Source organism: Nanorana parkeri, unplaced genomic scaffold, assembly GCF_000935625.1.
Source record: "Nanorana parkeri isolate BGI_ZX_2015 unplaced genomic scaffold, ASM93562v1 scaffold114, whole genome shotgun sequence".
NCBI classification, from domain to species: Eukaryota; Metazoa; Chordata; class Amphibia; order Anura; family Dicroglossidae; genus Nanorana; species Nanorana parkeri.
The window spans coordinates 1,669,328-1,688,833 of record NW_017306382.1 but is presented as its reverse complement, the minus strand read 5'-3'; the positions used below and the strand labels follow the sequence as shown (position 1 = coordinate 1,688,833).

The window sequence follows — 19,506 nt, the reverse complement described above, 5'->3', positions numbered from 1 at the left end:
ACCCAAAACTTCAGTGTAAAAAAAAAAAAAAAAAAAGTCTCGCCGCAGACAAAATTATAAAATGTATTTTTTAGTATGTTTGGCAATATGGGTCCATGTATAGTTTCCGGTTATTGGCAGAATTTCCCAGTAAGAAACTTTGACACATTCACAAAAAAGACAGTTCATTAAAGAGGAACTTTCCCCATATCTTCAAAATAACAACAAATACCTTTAGAAATGTTTAGTAATGACAATCTACACGCACATACTTCTAGATAATTGCCGGCTTTGTATTCTTTGCATTCCTTATTTCCCTTTTCCTCTCCATTCTTCTCACAGTGGCCATTTTTCCTAAGGGCAGAGAAATCCAACCCCCTTTACTTCCTGGAAATCTGGCACATGTGACTAGGACATGTGACCATGCAAGGGGAGGAAAATTCCTTTCCCCGAGATCTCAGGAGAATACGGATGAGATTTCCCAGTAATGCACTGCTGATGTAACCTTCCCAGAATCCAACGCTTGGGCACATTACATAACTTGTGCCAAAAAAAAAACAGTAAGTAGAAAACAAGAAATTGTAAGTAAAATAAAAATTAGTTGTTTAACTGATGAATGTAAGATGATGTAATATCAGCATGCTGATGTGATTATGGCCAACAAGGGTAAAGGTCTACTTTAAGAAAAACTGTATACTGCACGGTGTGAGAAGATGCCAAACATACTGAAAAATACATTTTGGGTTTACCTACACAAATTCTGCAATTGAAAACTGAAAAAAAAAAACCCCAGAAGATTATATAGCGAAAAACATTTTTTTTTAAAATCTAACATCGCCATCTACAAAACAATCTTGGAAAAGACTTATTGTTGGTGTCCATTACAACTGCATATGTATTTGTTTAGCAACATCTGTCGGGCCTGTATAAGGAAAATGAGAGGTTGTGATGGGCAGATCACTGCAAACCGTGAAAGGCGGACCACTCTCTTTATTCAGTCATGATTAGAGCTGCAGCTAACGATTATTTTCAAAATCGATTATGTCGATTAGTTGTTGCAGCCCTAGTCATGATTCAGTCTTCCAGCAGAAAGCAGTAAAGTACGCTCACTCAATGGAGGAGGCCAGTAGGCAAGGACCTTATGAAAAGGAACTCATAGCAATTAGATTTCACGACTGATTGGTTACAGTGGCTTACTGGACTCAACCCTCCTCATTGTTCCTGACCCTGTGTTGGTACCTACCAAGTGTATATATTTGCTTATTGGACTCGAGCTCGGTGAGCTGGACGTTGTTGATGCGAGATCCATGGAGAACCCGAGGAGATGTAGCGGCCGTTGTAGCTATTTTTGTCCACGTGTCGTTACCAACATCCGACTGAATGGTACTTGTGGGCTTAATGACATCTACAATGACACAAAGAGTTTAATTTCATATGGCTTTCTTTTACTGACCTTACATTAATTTTTACTGGATGTGTGTGTGACAAATCAACTACTATGTGATGGATGACCCACTGAAATGAATGCATTTCAGCACACTGGAAACCATATGCTCCTTTCTGATGAACAATTCTCTGGCTCTGACTCACTGGAGGTTATGTTAAGACTGCTGCGGAGAGACTACTGCTCACACACAGATAGCAGATGCCCCCCCCCTGTAGCATGCTAGCAGGGAAAAGGCCAATAAACAAAATAAGACGTTTGCATTGAATTTAATAGATAATAAACACATGTTCAATTCCACTTTAATGACCTCTTGTACCCTTCTTTTGGGAATACTGTCTTGCAAAAATATTTTCTATGCAATCTATATATGAATACGTAAAGAAAAAAAATGAAGACATTTTTCTACTTTGATCAGTGTTCGTTTTGAGAAAAAAAAAAAAGGGTTACTGAAGATGAAAACATACATTTTATTCTATAATTAGTAGAGATGCACCGATACCGATACTATTATCGGTATTAGTGCCGATGCCGAGTATTTGGGCGAGTACTCGTACTCTCCCAAATGCTCTGATGTCTAGCTCGATACCCGAATTTCCGGTATCAGGAAGCCGGGCAGCGTGTAATGACTAGCCGCCTAGCTTCCTGATTGGTCGGGAAACTGACCAATCAGGAAGCCGGACGGAGTCATAACCCCCCCCCAGCTGCCCGGCCACTCAGGTAGCTGGGCGCCGTGTAATGACTCACTGCCCGGCTTCCTGACTGGTCGGAATGCCGGCTCCATGCCTTCTCATCACCTGGTGACGAGAAGCATGGAGACTGCTTCCCTGCTAATCGGGAAGCCAGGTGGCGAATCTTTACATTCGGCCCGGTTTCCCTGATCATCAGGAAGCCAGGGGTCATTACATGCCGCATGGCTTCCTTAATGGGATTTCCGGTATCGGTATGTACCGAAAAAAAGAAAAAAATCAGTACTCGATACCGAAAAACCAGTATCTGTGCACCCCTTATAATTAGTCTTAAACCTTTGATTTTCATCTGGTGACTCTTCCGGTAACATATGCTCCATCACTGGGTCTGGAGAAGAAGGGTCATCACCCTATGAAAGTAAGGGTGTTAGAACTAATAAACCCCTCCACCTCTCTATAATATAAAGGGGAAGTGTTATGTAGACGACGCTAAGATATTAAGAGTGCAGCACAGACAAAGCACAGGAAGTGATCAGATTTCAGGCAGGTTCAACAGTTATTTGCCTTCCTCTGGATCAACTGTGGGTAACTGTAGGCACAGGGTTCCATTTATGAAGGTTTTTCTCAGGTCAGCTTTCTTTATGCAGCTCATTTCTTGGCAAGGTCCTGTGCCGAGATGAAGTAACCCCTATGGCACAGGGAGTTACATAACCCTTATCAAGCCAATTAGGAGGCCAAAGATGTCAAACCCAGAAAAAGACTGGGTGAAGATGGAAGCGCTGGCGATGGAGGAGAGTCCTGGCATTGCAGCGCTGAAGGGGATCTCCTACAAGGCAAGTTGTCCATAATGTGTTAATATGCTCTGCATGCTAGCACATCATGGCTTACACCTCCTGGGGGCCCAAAATTTCAATGTTGTGTTGGTGGTTTACTATTACTTTAAAAATAACCGTTTATCTTTTGCAATGAGAAAAATAGGACATCTGCCACTGCGGACCACCTCCCGACATTACTAGTCGCCTCAGTTATACCAGCTTCAGTCATTTGTGAGTCACCAGCAGATCAGACATCTCACAGAAAGTTTAGAAGTCCTGATTCGCATACTTGTTGAGGTCAGCCATATGTTCAGCATGACAGCCAGGCAACGGTTGGAGGACAACAATGGCAGAAGTCTTTGTTTTGTGATACAACAGGCTCTTTTGAACTACGATTTCTAAACATGGCATTTTTATGTCCTTGAAGTATTTCCTGTAAAAGGTCTCCTTTGGTAAGTGTTCCTGAGTGTAAAGCACTTCTGGACAAACCCTGCAGCTCACTGACCGGAGGTAAAACCACAGGGTGCAGCTTTCTGCTGCTAATGATCAAAGATGCTGAATGATTCTGATGGAGACCATGAAGTAAGGCTTTCCTTCAGGAAACACACAGCTGAAATCACAGAAGAGACGGGATTCCCAGGCTGGATGCACCCACAGTAGGAACATTAGGCGTTGATCCTATGAGCTCCAAGGAGGACGTACTCTGTATATGTGTGCCAAACAAACACTCTTCCCCACCACTGAGTGGAGACCAAGTCAATGCAGGAAATCAGTTTTATATTGTGTCACGTTAAAGTGACCTGGTCGCTGTACAAAACATACGCAGCAAAGATATACCAGTTAATGAAGACCATAAATATTTAACTTTCCAGCTGCTTGTGCTACTGAACTTTGCTTCAGTGCTGTGAAATGGTCCCCTGTGTTCAATGGGAACCCAACACTTCCAGAAGTGTCGATCTCCTGGGTCACACCTAGCTCTCACTGGCTGATCCTCATTACTACTGTCTTACGCAATGAGTGGAGGTTCCAGTGAGAATTGCAGGTCACCCACAAGATCAGCATTCCCGCAAGTGTTGGCTCCCCAGCTGACTTTGGGGGACAATTTCACAGTATTGGAGCAACGATCAGCAGCGTGGGTAGATGGAAAGGTAAATCTCAACACTTGTTACCTTGTCTTTTGCTCTGTTGAAGAGATAAAGCTGTCTGAAATGATTATTCAGCCATCATTGCAATATTAATTCTTCACTCTAGCTCCACGTAACTAGTTAATATGAAGTTATTTTGCAGGCCCAAATAAACTTTTCCCTTTCTGAACTTGTCTTCTCTGGGTCACTCTCTGTGGTGCTTCCCCGAACGGCAAGCGAGTCTGGACCGTTTCCTTTGTCCTCTCTTAACATGTTTTTTTAACCCACAAAATGATTATAGACTCAATTTGTTTATGCCATTATAAAACTCGAGATTGCAGTGCATACAATTATCAGAAGGTCAGCAGGTTCTGACACTATGCAACCACCAAACCTGGCACCAAGAACAAGTCCACAGTCAGAGCTACAAAGATCACACCTATATCCTGTTATAATGTTCAGTCAAACAACAGCAGAACGTATCCATGTCTGCCGGCTTTATGTATTGAAGTTTAGAGACTTGGCTCACTGCTTGTCCAAACTGTTTGCTGTATTTCAAGGCTGTACTGCATTTTTGTTATAGGTCCCTGTTTAAGCAGACCTATACCCATATATTTAAAAGGAACACAACCACCCACCCACACCTTTAGAATTTTTATGTAAAGACAATCTACACACGCATACTTCTAGATAATTGCCGGCTTTGTATTCTTTACATACCTTATTTTTATTTTCTTCCCCAGTCTTCTGACAGTGGCCATGTTTACTAAAGGCAGATGACTAGCTCCCCATTTATTTCCAGGATTTCTGGCACATGTGACTAGGACATGTGACCATGCACATCATCTCAGGTGAGAAAAATGCCTTTCCCTGAGATCTCGTGAGATTGCAGATGAGATTTCCCAGCAATGCTCTGGTGATGACAAGGCGATCCCAGTGTGCATTGCTTTGGCAAACTGAAGTCATTTTGCCCTTTCAAAGCAGGAAGTGAATGCTCTGCGAGTGTAAGTATTTCACAATCACAGCATTTTATACCTGACATGTCTATGTTATTATTAATCATCATACATAGAGGGATGCATTGATAGAATTCGATTTTTGGGCGTAAAGGTCCGCTTTAACAGCACAAATGGTGATATGAATCCAATTCATGTCCATTATTCAATTACCTTTGTCCTCTGCTCCTATCTGCCAGACTTGCACCAGTGCCGAAGCTGGGCCGGTCGTAAGAATTAGACTGAAGAAAAAAAAAAACAAAAGCAGATGTGAATAGACAGGAGATACGCACTGATTAGCATTCATCTGCAGGGTTTCCACTTTATTGCTCTCGGCAAATCTCACATTTGAAGGCCAGAACAAGATGGAACTACAGCATGACTGGGGATACAGACACCCCACACTACCGGAAGTGTTCAATGAAGATGAGTCTAGTGGAGGAAGCAGGGCTAGAATGGAGGGGACACAGGCTGCCACAGTAGAAGGACTGGTCCATACCAGTAGTCTTTTGGCTGTATTCCCTAATGTCCTTATGTGTGGGTTTAGTCTATGCAAAAAAAAATAAAAAATGTTGCATTGTCTCTTAGCATATTGTGACGTGCTATAATAGGTCATATGTAAGCATACAGTAATGGACAGTAATGGAAAAAGGAAAAAAAAACCCCAAAAAACCATTGCAGCACAATAATGACCGTATGCCAACAAGCATATGTTATAGATGCACTAACATATGGTGTGTACAAGCCTTAAGGCTGGGTTCACACCTGGGCGTTCCTATAGGTGCGTTTTACGCCCGTTTTTTCCTTCAATGAAACGCGCGTTCAACACTTGTTTTTTTAAACTCCCTGGCGGTATGATTTTTTTTTCCTCTATCTTTTTTCGTTTTTTTAAAACTTTTAAACTTCCCGCCGGTTCCGCCCCCCTGCGACGAAGAAGGCAGCGGCCGGAGGACACAGCGGGGATCGCGGACAAGGTAAGACCTACGCTGTATTCCCGAGTGTGGCTCTGGGTTACCGCTTTGTTAACCCCGAGCCACACTCGGGAATACCAATGGCTTACGAGCGGAAATCCGCCCCAAAGAAGCTCAAGTACTATTTTGAGCGTTGGGCGTTTTTCAGCGTTTCCATCAGTGCTAAAAAACGCCCAGGTGGCAACCATGCCCATACCAATTAATAGGATTTCACTTGCTGAGCGTTTTTCAGCGCTTCCATCAGCACTGAAAAACGCCCAGGTGTGAACCCAGCCTAAGGGTTTCTTTACTTGGATTTTTGTAAAACTGGTCAAAATAAAACATTGCTGAAAAGGGTCATCATCTTAAAGAAACACTCGTTAACCCTCAGGTACTCATTTTGTCTAAGGGGTGAAAATAAAGAAGAAACACTCCCCCAATCCTTGGTCCCTCCCGGCTGCTAGTCCAGGCCCCACAGCCTATTCTTCCCCCGGGCTCCAGTGGTCTGTGATGTCATCACGTCTAATACAGGTCCATTAGATGTGATCCACAGCCGGAGTGGAGGGGGGGTGAGCGGGAGTGCAGGACTGAGCATCAGGTGAATATTCCTTCTGTACATTTGCCCCTAGACCAAAACAAGCACTTAACCCATGCAGTGTTGAAGTAGCCCCACGGCAAGGGTAAATATTTTTTCAATCCTAAAGTTCTCCCTTAAAGCATCTGTCATTCAAACAATGGAGAATAGATCTAAACCTTAAGTGGATGACATTTCGTTTCCTCTGTGCACTGTGTATTATAAACAAACGTCATGCTCTTCCTTGCAATAAAACACAATTTTCACCGTCAGTGCTGCCGTCCCCTTGCAGCTTCTTTCAGCCACTTCCTGTCTACATGCATTTGTTCCATATTTTTGCTCTGAAGCGGCTTTCTGATGGTGACAACACTGGACCATGCCCACACATCAGGTGTCAGTACAGTCACTTGTAGTTTCCACCAGGGGGCGCATGTGACAGGCTGACAACACAGAATTACAAATGAGACAGTTGTCACTCTTTTAAAGTGACAGTAAACTCAAGAGTTAAATCCTACAGATGCATTCAAGCGCCTCAACTATTATAAAAAATGTATCTTATTTGTGTATCACTCGGCTGTAGATCCTCCAATCATCTTTGAATTGGTGCCGACACTGTCCTTCCTTCTGGAGGGGGGCTACTTTTGTTCTCCATGGTCCCTGTTGTGTGTTGTAAAGTAGTCACCGCTCCAAGCTCGCTCCCGTGATGGACTACAAATTCGTAAACTAAACATGAGAGGACGTGACTACTTTACAACACACACAGGGACCATGGGGAACAAAAGAAGCCCCCCTCCAGAAGCTCACTTCATGATGGAACTACAATCTCATGTTTAGCTTACCAATTTGTATTGAGATTGTAGTCTATCACGGGAGTGATCTTGGAGCGATTACTACTTTATAACACACACCGGGACCATGTGGAACAAAAGTAGCCCCCCTCCAGAAGTAAGGACAGTGTCCGCACCAAGTCAGAAATTATTTGAGAGTCTAGTGAATGCAGGACACCGTGGTGACCCTCTTAGTTAGCCCAGAGGTGGGCTTTAAAAAAAAAAAAAAAAATGTACACCCTGGCTGATGCCCTACTCATTAAAATGCTTCTTATGACGATTCTGGAACCAGTACCCCCGACCACTTCACTTGCCTGCTTTTATTGCCGTCTATGCTCCATTGGCAAGATTTACTCTCACTTCCTGTCTTGTTGACAGCCTGACACACACACACACACACACACACACACAATAGGTACAGACAGCAGTAAAACCCCAATATATGTTCTAACTCTTTCACTCTCGGCTGGCCTTGAATATATTATTCATTTCAGATTCTGAGTATTTGGAACAACTCCACATAGGGCTAAAATATCTACATGAGCTGACCATTCCCTTCCCATAGTACAAAGCCAGGTCTGTGGCTGACCACCCCTGAATGTGACAATATAAAGAGAAAGGAAAAGGAGTTTAATAACAGGAAGGGCTGAAGTCCGGAACCATTCCAGATTCCTGAACAAACAATCCTGTACAGCCATCAAGAGAAAATGTTTTATGGTTATGTGACTTTATAAGACAAGAGCCATAAAACAAGTCAAACATTTTAGAGGGAATCAAAGGACATAATAAAGGGAATCTGGAGTGGTTTAGTGTAGACAGTATTTGCCTTTTAAATATGTCGTCTTTTTTACTTACACAAGTATAGAATTATTGCATGGGATTATTTTGTATTCTCGTATGCACCCAAAAGGTGGGGCACCAGGCTCCTTTCCCATTTTCCAGGTTAACCTCACTGCTTTGCTGTTGTTTATAGAGCTCAGTAGCTTAAGATGAAATTTATACATGCAATTGATTAAATTAGAGTGGCAACACCTCCACCCATGCCCTCTCATGTGCATATGAAATAATTAAACAGGAATTTACTTTTCACATGATATAGTGTAAGGATGCCTGACTCCATTAGTAAATCAGCCCCACAGGCCCTAAAGGCAAAGTGCATTTACTAGGGATTGTCAGGGATCACTAGGGCACTGGGATTGTCAATGCTTGGCTTTTATCAGTGGTCGCTCTCCTCCCCCCTTCTGACATGTGTTTATATGATCTACCCCTTCTTTACGCTGCTCTATTTCCTGCTCCCTCCATTTCTATGGTTCCGTATGTGCCCCCTGATAGGAGACTGACTAACGGCATTATACTATCATACCAACTACGGCCTCATTAAAAGGAGAACTATGGGGGTCAGTGCTTTTCCCCATAGTTATCCCCAGGGTCACGGGAGGACATAAACTAGCGTCCTCCCGTGACCCAAAGCTCAGTATACCGCGAGCTACAGCTCGTGGTATACTGAGATGGCCGCAGCGGGGACGGATCCCGACATTACTGTCTGGATCCACCCAGCTGCGTGATTGACAGCTGGCTCTGCCTATCTAGAGGCAGAGCAAGCTGTGCCCGCCCCCTCCCCTGTCCGTTCCTCCACTCAGCTCTGGAGGATCGGACAGGGGAGGGGGGGGAATCCCCCCTCCCGTGTCCGACGATTGATAAGTGAGCGAGCGACGGTATGTGTTCGCTCACTTCCCGATCTATTGAGCCGACGTGTGACAGTTTCATTGTCACAGGTCGGCTCGAACTATGAGGATGAGTGATTTTCACTCACCTCATAGTTCTCCTTTAAGATGAAATTTATACATGCAATTGATTAAATTAGAGTGGCAACACCTCCACCCCTGCCCTCTCATGTACATATGAAATAAAACAGGAATCTACTTTTCACATGATATTGTGTAAGGATGCCTGACTCCATTAGTAAATCAGCCTCAGAGGTTCTAAAGGCAAAGTGCTTTTACTAGGACCAGCACTGGGATTGTCAATCCTTAGCTCTCATCAGTGGTCGCTCTCCTCCCCCCTTCTGACATGTGTTTATATGATCTACCCCTTCTTTACGCTGCTCTATTTCCTGCTCCCTCCATTTCTATGGTTCCGTATGTGCCCCCTGATAGGAGACTGACTAACGGCATTATACCATCATACCAACTACGGCCTCATTAAGACGAGTGTCTGGGGGGCAGTAAAATCAGACATTTGATCCATGGTTTTACCACTCCTCAACTGCCCGCTGCAGTCCTGTATACATTGCCACGTCACAGCAAAAATGATACGGCATGTGCGTTTGGCAGGGGACACCCCATGTCAAAGGTGACTATAGACACAAATAGGGCCGCACTTGTAGCGCAGTAGTTCAATGGAAAATGCCCCTTGGGATCCAAACACCAATGGCATTCAGGAGGAGGCAGTGTTGCCTCGTGCACGCTGGAGAGCCGCTGCTTTGCTGCTCTCCGAAAAGCAATCCACCTATGTATTTTTGTCCATTTGTCATTAAAAACATCAGCAGGTGTTTTTAATTAAAACTAGGGATGTCCCGATACCATTTTTTCAAGGCCAAGTACAAGTACTTACCCTCAGGTACTCGCTGATACAGATTCTTTTTCTTAAAGGGATATGTGACATTTTTTCTAAAACCACACAGACTAATGATTTTAGGGCAGTTTCTTTATAATTGATTTATTTATTCATTTATAAATGAAGAACTGTAACTCAATCCATGATAATACAGCAATGTAGAATGGCAACCAGCAATAGAGGACTACAAATCCCATCAATCCATGATAATACAGCAATGGAGAATGGCAACCAGCAATAGAGGACTACAAATCCCAGCAAGCCATGATTATACAGGGCTGCAGGCAGATCTGTACAGGGGAGTGCCGGGCTGTCCAGTGTTGTGCCTGTTGTACAGAAAAAGGAGGAGATGTGCCAGCTGAGGTCCCCAGCAGGCTGCCTGAGGTCCCCAGCAAGTGCGGGACCTCAGGCAGCCGAACTTGATTAAAAATGTAAAAGGCCAGTATCGGCATTTAGTATCGGTATACAAGTACTCGTGAAAATGCTGTGTATTGGCACCGATAGCAGTATTGGGGTATCGGCGCATCCCTAATTAAAACAATTACTAAATAAGTCTTAGATGTCGGTGAAGAACTCTAGGCTAAGAAAAACGTACCCTCCTTCAGTGGTACTACCACCACACTGCAAAGGTTAACTGCTTGTTTTCTCTAGGGGATTTAAATAAAGCTGTATTACTCACCCGATCTTTGTCCCAGAGCGGCCAGCGCTTACCTTTCTCGCCCTCCACTCCGGCTATAGAATGGCACTCTGCATCCTCACGTCTAAATGCAGGTCACTGGGCCTCAGACTGCCGGAGCACAGGGAAGAAGAGGCTGCAGGTCTAGCGGCACAGAAGGGGGTGGCGGGACCGAAGATCACTTGAATAAAGCAGTTTTGCGCCCCCCAGACAAAATTAGCAGTTAATTCTAGCACTGCGGAGGTAAGTTTTTGTTTTGTTTGCCTGGAGTTCTTGAATGCTGGCTGCGCGCTTCTATATGGTGGCACAGCTGGCATCAACATTTTGTGCTCAGAGTGCTATCAATGGCACACCCCCAGGACAATGACTGAGCCGTCACCACGATCTCCAAGTCACTGTTTATAATTGTGAGCTGGTAGGGCAAGCACCTGATCACGTGACCACTATGGCAGCCAATCACACCATTAGGAAGCCCAGGAAATGCCTCCGGATGTCCTTAAAGGGCTGGGCCCTGGCAGTGGGAAGGGGTGTTACATTTTTTTTTAAACATTTAGGCCTCATTCACACTGTAATCGGCCGGCACGTACAGCTCCGTGCTGCGCGCACGGCCGAATCAAGCAGCTCCCAGGAAGGACTGGTGCTGCGTGTGATTAGCAGGCAACCCCCATCCTTATCTATGGGACTATGTAGCTGTACGGCCCCCTACGCTCACCTCAAATGCAGATCCGTAGGGGTGCGCGTTTCCTGGCTCGGACGCAGACAGGATCCATCCCGTCAGCGTACGAGCACGCTCACCAGCACCCGTACGCACGTGCAGGGCGGGTAAGCGTAGGGGGGGGCGTACGTCTGCGTATTCACATTATCCCAAAAATCACACGCAGCACCTGTCCTTCCCGGGAGCTGCCTGATACGGCCGTGCATGCAGCATGGAGCTGTACGTGCCGGCCGATTACAGTGTGAATGAGGGCTAAGATTGACTAATCTCCCAGAATGACTGTCCTCTTCACTGACACCGCTACATTTGTTTTGCACATCTAGGAGTCACTGTCCTCTAGTCATGTAGGGGTTAAGCAACAATACCTGTGCTCAGGGACATGTTTCAGGCTGTATACAGGATACTGTGTGAATCCGCCATGTTCAACCTTCAGATCTCTCTCGGGACACAAACCCTGGAAAGGAGACATAAGAGTGAAAGTAGATTAATGAATGGTGTCTACGTGGAAATTTACAGGCTGGAAAACAGCCAGCGAGCAGGACAGAACAATAGCAGACGGGAAGGTCGCATGGTCAGCCGGACAGACCTGAAACGGGAGCAACATAAACAAACCATTATGGTCCGTGGCCCGTGTACTAAGCAGCTCTCCATCACCCACACTATGACAGAGTGGGTTCAAGTGTACTCTGAAATGAACAGGAAATTATAGTCTGATTTAGTGTTATTTAAAGTAGGTCTCAACTCTAACTGGATGATATTTGGTTTGCTAAAGCAAACAAACGCCATATGTTTTTTCCATGAAATACTGTTTTCAACTTTTTTCCTTCTTGGTTACATCTTAGTGCTGCAATCACCTGCAGCCACTTCCTGTCCACATGCGCCCACTCTGCAGATCATTTCTCAAGGTGGGCTTCCTGATCATGACAACAGTGGAATGTGCATTGAGCCTTGGCATAGACACCAAAGCTGGCCATACACCGATAGAACATCTCCTCAGAACATTCGATCATTCCATCAGAGACTTGTAGAATGTCAGTCGAAAATGTTGTTTTGTTTTAACTAGGGATGCCGTTTTTTTTGTATCGAGTGCAAGTACCGACATGTATATTTTGGTACTCGCCAAAACCGAGTACCGATACTTCCGCTAGCATTGAGCCAGCTTCCCGGGCAATCAGGAAGCTGCGCGGCATGTCATTACCCGCCTTCTTGATTGACCGGGAAGCCGGTTCCGTGCTGTTTGGCCGGCACAATGCTGACTGGCTGGGAAGCCGGCTTTCTGGCCACTCGGCATCGAGCTCGCTTCCCAGGCCAATCAGGAAGACGGGAGGCAGGTCATTACCCACCACTCGGCTTCCTGATTGGCCGGGACGCCAGCTCCCTGCTGTTTGGCTAGCTAGATGCTGGTTGACTGGGAAGCAGGCTTCACGGCCAATCAGGAAGCTGGGGTTATTACCCACCGCTCTACTTCCTGACTGGCCAGCTCAATGCAGATAGGCTGGGAAGCGGGCTTTCCAGGCCAATCAGCGCCGAGTTGGCCAAACAGCACGAAGCGGATCAGGAAGCCGGGTGGCGAGCAATCAGTCTCCATGTTCCCTCGCAGAACTGCCGGAAGTTCCGGCACCGAAGCATTCGGACGAGAACGAATACGCGTCCAAATACTCGGTATCGGTACTGATACTAGTATTGGAGCATCCCTACATTTTAGCACTTGATTCTGAATTAATTCTGAATGGAGTTTCTCAAATGAAAACCACATTCCCTGTTATTTGAGGAAAAGTTTTTGCATCTGGCTCTTTCTGTTCTGTGATCACTAGCGCTGAAAGTGATCGCCGCTTTGACCCCATTAACTATTATAAAATTGAATGAACGTTCTGAAACCAATTTTTTGGAATGGCATTCTAGTGGTGTATAGCCAGCTCTGTAGTTTCCACTGGATGTGCATGTGACATGGTGACAGTGTAGGAGAGCAGTTGAGATAATGAGCATTGTCAATAGGAAGTGCCTGAACAGGGAGCTCCATGAACGGAACAGCAGGTATTATTTTGAATGTTTAGATTGAAGATTGTGAATGTTGAACATGACTTTTGAATTTACATTTAGGCCCCATTCACACGGGGCTTTTCGGCTGCAGCTGGGGATTCCTGCAGTAAGAACCTACGGATTCAGCAGTAATCCCAGGTGTGTCTGTACAGATGCGGCCGCTGTGCCCGTTCAAGTTAATGACAGGCTGACGGTGGCCACATCTGTTCGCATGTAATTGTACATGGAATGATTACCTGTGCTTTGGGTAATATGCTTGTCCTTTTTCTGTCCCGAACTGCAGGTAATCGTTCCATGAATGATTACACGTGGACACCTTCTAGCAGAACCTACCAATTCTTGCGTCAAGAATCCTAGGTGTATCCATACAGATGTGGCCGCTGTGCCCATTCAAGTGAATAACAGGCTGAAAGCATCTGCTAGCAGCTGTCCGCATGTAATTGTTAATGGAACGATTACTTGTAGTTTGGGATAGAATCTGTCTGTGTCCAAGGGCAAGCACATTTCCCAATGCACAGGTAGTCGTTCCATGTATGATTACATGCGGACAGATGCGGCCGCTGTCAGCCTGGTTTTAACTTGAACCGGCACAGTAGCTGAATCTGTACAGACACACCTGGGATTCGTGACGCAAGAATCCACAGGTTCGTTCTGTAGGAATCCCCAGCCACCCCCGTGAATGTATTCCAACATGTTCCGTGACTCTAAGCCACTGACTCGTAATCAGTATCAGTGTTGTCAGCCTGCCGTGCACACTTCAGTTGGATATTGAGCTGTCTATTTGATATACTTGATAGGCAGCACAAAGGCCTATTGTAGGAGTGTACATGACAGGCTGACAAAGCTGTTGCCAGCTGCAAGGTAGTGGCTTAGCCTGGTCATCCTGCAACAAGAAGTGTTGTTACTGGCAGGATCTCCAGGTAAGAAACAAACTTAAAAAGGATTCACTCAAAAAAAAACAACTTTATACAGTTGAGACAAAATGCCAAACAAAATGTAAACAGATTTTCAATGTACATGCAGTATAGATCTACAGCGGTCTTTAAAAATAAAAGGCAAACTTGCCGTAAAGATCCTTGTTCATCCACTATATGCTATCGGGTGACAACTTTCTGTCCTCGTTTTCCAACTGTCTCTAGAGACGCCCGATCGCTAGTATTAGCAGTTGTCACTGCCGTTGCCGGTCCCGAGATCCGATGTGCCCAGGACGGCTCTGTGACAGGAGATCAAAGGGAGTTCAGTATACGGTCTGCCTTTGATCTTCTCTCAGTCCCCGAATGCAGGAAGTGATGTATATTACATCACTTCCTTCATTCAGTGTCTCTCTCCAGCTACAGAAGCTGATGAAGCCGATCTCTGCTTCATCAGTTTCTCTGGGGGTCCCTAGGTGACATTAGGGGTCTAGGAGACCCCGGATGTCTCCATAAAGAGGACCTGTCATGTAAATTGGGGGGCTTCTTAGCCCTCCCATGTAATAGCAATAAAGTTGTATGTGTAAAAAAAAAAAGTAATACAAAAATTAAAGAATCATAAAAAAATAAAGCATAAAAAAAATTAAAAAAGAAAACATTTTTTTTTAAAGTCGCCGCCCCCCACATACTCACGCAGATATGCGTCGGGTGCGCCTACATGCGAAGACGACGATTGCGCCTATTGTGCCGCACATGTTACATATCGCCGCGAACGTCGGAGTGAGAGCAATAATTTTAGGGCCATCAATCACTGATAACACTAAACTGATGAGCAGTAAAAGCGTTTTAAGCGTCACCTATGGGTGTTTTTTTCGACTTAAAAAAAAAACCCCCCCCCCCCCCCAGGTGATTATATACCTCCAATAGAAAGCTCTATCTGTCCCCAAAAAATGTTAACATAAATTGCAAGGCCATAGTCCGGTCATGCTGGCTGGTGACATTTTTTACTGACTGGTGAGACACCCAAAATTTTTTCAATATATATATATATACACATACACAGCTTTAGCAAACAAACTGTCATTCAGCTTGGGTTTACCTCTACTTAATGTATGACTCTGTTCAGTGTCTCATGGCATCAAGCCGATTATCTGCATGGCGATTCCCAACCCTTGACCGCCATTTCTTTCAATTAGGTTTCTCCAACCCTTGCTTATGTCAGCTTCTTATGTACCCTTGTACCACAGACACAAGAGGAAAGCATCTGTGGATAGAGGAGAGTTGTGAATCTCTGAATAAGGGTCACTATTCCTTAGTGTGTGTCCACATAACACAACCCTGTGTTTGATACTATTATGGTTACTTAGGGGCTGGAAGACAGCATGTGTTATAAGCAAGGGTTCAGGCAGTTTAAAAGGCACTTTATAGAAGTGAGTGGTGGCAACAGGGACACCCACAGGTCGAGTTTTGGCCGAGTCAGCAGGAATAGGCTGAAACGCAACCTGTCGGTGGCCAGCTTTAAGCTAATTATAAAAAGGTAACTATAAAAGTTTAAATCAGAATTATAACTTTAGACTAAAAGTTTAGTCTTCAGAAGCCCCGACATGGCTGGTTCCCTAAGTGTAGGAGGAGGCAGGACATTTAGACAAACACAGGTAGAACATACAAATGTCCCTGCTGGGACCTGAACAGCGGACTCCACAAAGCCGTGGTGCTGATAATAATGAAAACCTGCATCTTACCTGGTTTTCTTTTATTTGCAGTTTCTGTGGAACAAGCAGCTGCAGGATTTCATTTGATTTAGTGTCATCATAGCCAGCTACACAAATACCTGCAAGTGTATAAAGGAAAGAGAATGTAATAAACCCGGGAGTGTTTTTACTAGGGATGCACAAGTACCGTTTTTTTTCTTTTTGTGGTACTCGCGGATACCGAAAGTCCCATTAAAAGGAGAACTATGAGGTGAAAGATTTAGTCGCTTGCTCACTTCCTGATCATCTCCCTGCAGAGAGTGGTGACTGTCAGTTACCGCTCCCCGCAGGGATTCCCCTCCCTCCCCTCTCGGACCCCCAGCGCTGACTGGAGGAATGGAAAGGGGAGGGCACAGCTGGCTCTGGCTCTAGATAGGCAGAGCTCGCTGTCAATCAGCCCGCTGGGAGGATCTTGACAGTATTGCTGGGATCCGTCCTGGCTGCGGCGCTCTCAGTATATAGCGGGCAATAGCCCGCTATATACTGAGCTTTGGGTCACGGGAGGAAGTTATTATAGAAAAAGGTTACCCCATAGTACTCTTTTAGGGAAGCCGGGTGGCGTGTAATAACTCGCTGTCCGGCTTCCCGATTACCTCCATGCTCCCTCGTCACCTGGTAACAAGGGAGCATGGAGTCGGCTTCCCGGCCAATCAGGAAGCTGGGCATCGTGCAATGACTCTCCGCCCGGCTTCCTCATACCAGAAGTTCCAGTATCGGGATAGGCATTAGGAGCATTGGGGTGAGTACGAGTACGCACCCAAATACTCAGTATCGGTACAGCCCTAGTTTTTACCTTTAGTAATGTTAGACAATTGCTGTGATGAAAACATGCCTAAACAAGGAGGGACTTAAAGTGCATGTATACCCAAAATGTTTAATTTGGATAGAGCAGGAAAGGATTTAAAGCCCCTGTCTGTGCACTGCTAGCAAGATTTCTCGTCACTGTCCGACTTGGAGATGCAAAAGGAGAGAAAGGAACTCTTGCCAGAACTAGAGGAGTTACCATCTTCGACAGTCGTCACCCCACTGACGATTGCGCTCAGTCTGCTGGCCTTAGATTGTTGTCCCACCAGCTGAAAAATCTCTGTGCTGGGTAAGGCTACGAGTGATATTGTCACGTCTTGGTGACAGCACAGTAGGAGAGGAGTGGGTAGAGACTGGGTATTGTCACTTATTGGTGGCAGTGTGTGGAATTGGACCTGCTGTTCCGTCACACCCACCCCCTGTTGTTCCTGGGATCCTCTGTTCTGTTGGTTTCTTGTTATATTTTGAAAGGGGAAGTGATAGAAGGGTATACATGTGCACATGGCTGGTGCTGGAAGTGGCTAGAGGCACTCTGTGATTGGCAAAGGTGGCAGTGTGCAGAGAGGTAGTGGTAGCCAGAGCTGTGCTGTCCTCTCAATCATTTCCCAGTGCTTTCTGGGATTTCAGAACCTCCAATGACTCTCCCCCAGTGCCTGAAAAATGCTTCTCAAAAGCGGAGTAACCACTATAGATGCGGCTGCAGTGTGCTTCAAAAGACATGAATGGAGGCAGTTGCCAAGTGGCCAAGATATAATATGCACCGTGTCACAACACAATGCTAGCACACATGTGTGTATGGCACTGTGCCACAGATGCTTCCACGGGCTTTAAAAGGAGGATTATGGGGAGAGGGAAATGCACTCATCCCCATAATTAGAGCCAACGTGACACTGAGCTGTCATACGTCGGCTCCATTGGTCAAGAACTGAGCGATCACATACTGCTGATCGTTCAGTTCCCAACCATCTCCCTGCAGAGGACAGTGACCGTCAGTCACCACTCCCCGCAGGGGTTCCCCCCTTCCCTCTTAGATCCTCCACCGCTAACTGGAGGGACGGCCAGGGGAGGGGCAGGCAGAGCTGGCTTTGGCTCTAGAGAGGCAGAGTCAGCTGTCAATCAGCCAGTGGGGTGGTTCCCGACAATATTGTTGGGATCCCTTCCAGCTACAGCACAGTGCTGCCAGCATATAGCGGGCAATAGCCTGCTATATGCTGAGTTTTGGGTCAAAGGAGGACGTTAGTATATGTCCCCCGGTGACCCTAAAGAGAACTATGGGTAAAAAAAAGTTGGGCCACAGTTCTTTTCTAAAAACACTTCTCTATCACCTTATTTTAATGCATGTGTGAACTAGGCCTACGTCTGCCATTTATTAACACAACAGTCAAACATGTAAACGGAGCAAACCTAAAGATTTACTTACTTTTCTCACCAATCCATTCGATGACTCGGGTCGGATCTTGAAGTTCAAAATCATGTAAATCCTTATACCTTCAACAAAGCAGCGAAGATACAAAGTGGATTACAGGGAATTCATTTTCTTTTTTATTCATTAGTCATGCTGAATTATCATTGTAATGCTTTCATAATCAATGTGATTTTTTTTTCATTTTCACTATATATCACCATTACTGCACATACAGATTTGGAGCTGCACGTTTTACTGACTATCCATATATCAGACCGTGCAATCAACACCTTGCTGAATGCATAAAAACCATATATAGAACAAGCTATACAGAGTTTTCAATGAATTACAACAGAGGGACAGACAAACAGGTGTATGCATGGCACTGTTGGAATGCGCATGTATGTGTTAAGTAGACATAGATCCTCCTGAGCTGGCTAGGGGATTTTTTGTTTTACTGAGAAACCATATGAGCAAGCTAGAACAATTATCAAGTGCAATGTTTGTGAACTTACAGATAGCAAGAGGAACTGCAACTCCCAGCATACCCAGAGCATCCTGGTTGTCTGGCAAGGCAAGCTGGGATCTGAAGTCCCTAAGCAGCTGAACCCTGGGCTGCTCATACCTGGACAGGAAGTGTACATATAGCGAAACCTGTTTAGTAACGACATATTAGCATTCTCTTCCCTCACACCGACTCACAGCTTTATAGACTCCACCATCCACTCTTCACACTCCTCGCTGTCCATGCTGCAGCTGGGAACCCTGTTCACCTGTACACTTCCTGTTTCGCTTTTCCCTCGGTGGCCATTTTGTTTTAGGGCAGCTAATTGTCTTCATAAACTAACCAAAGTAGCTCAGCTCACTGCACACACGCTTTTAAAATGTCTTTTCTTAGAAACCGAAGAACTGATATCTTTGCTTTTTAAAAAAATACAAATACTTTTCTCTATTGAACTTCCTGTTCTTATTTGCGCCTTATCGGCCATTTTGCTTTTGGGCAAAGTAACATTTTGAAACTACATTGCCTTGGGAATGTACACCAGGTCTTATCACTCAGATCCCTGTAAAAAAAATATGTTGTTCTCCCAAAAAAATAAATAGAGCTGTTAAGCGTTCGTCAAAAAGAAAAGAAACCTGAGAAAAGGCTCGTTGCAGGGGTTTTCTCACCGGCAGCCATTTTTTTTACTG

At 45.1% G+C, this 19,506-nt stretch overlaps 1 protein-coding gene across 1 annotated transcript in view; it reads right to left on the bottom strand.

Moving 5' to 3' along the window:
* Positions 1–19,066, bottom strand: part of WDR73 (WD repeat domain 73) — a 20,665-nt gene extending 1,599 nt beyond the window's left edge. Inside the window, exons 1-6 of the mRNA XM_018553260.1 lie at positions 19,018–19,066; positions 18,331–18,398; positions 16,098–16,186; positions 11,770–11,858; positions 5,221–5,288; positions 1,223–1,384 (exon numbers count right to left, since the gene is read on the bottom strand). Of these exons, the coding sequence (XP_018408762.1) occupies positions 1,223–1,384; positions 5,221–5,288; positions 11,770–11,858; positions 16,098–16,186; positions 18,331–18,398; positions 19,018–19,064 (523 nt within the window). The 5' untranslated portion in view covers positions 19,065–19,066. The remainder of the gene's footprint in view (positions 1–1,222; positions 1,385–5,220; positions 5,289–11,769; positions 11,859–16,097; positions 16,187–18,330; positions 18,399–19,017) is intronic.
* Between the last annotated feature and the right edge of the window lie 440 nt (positions 19,067–19,506).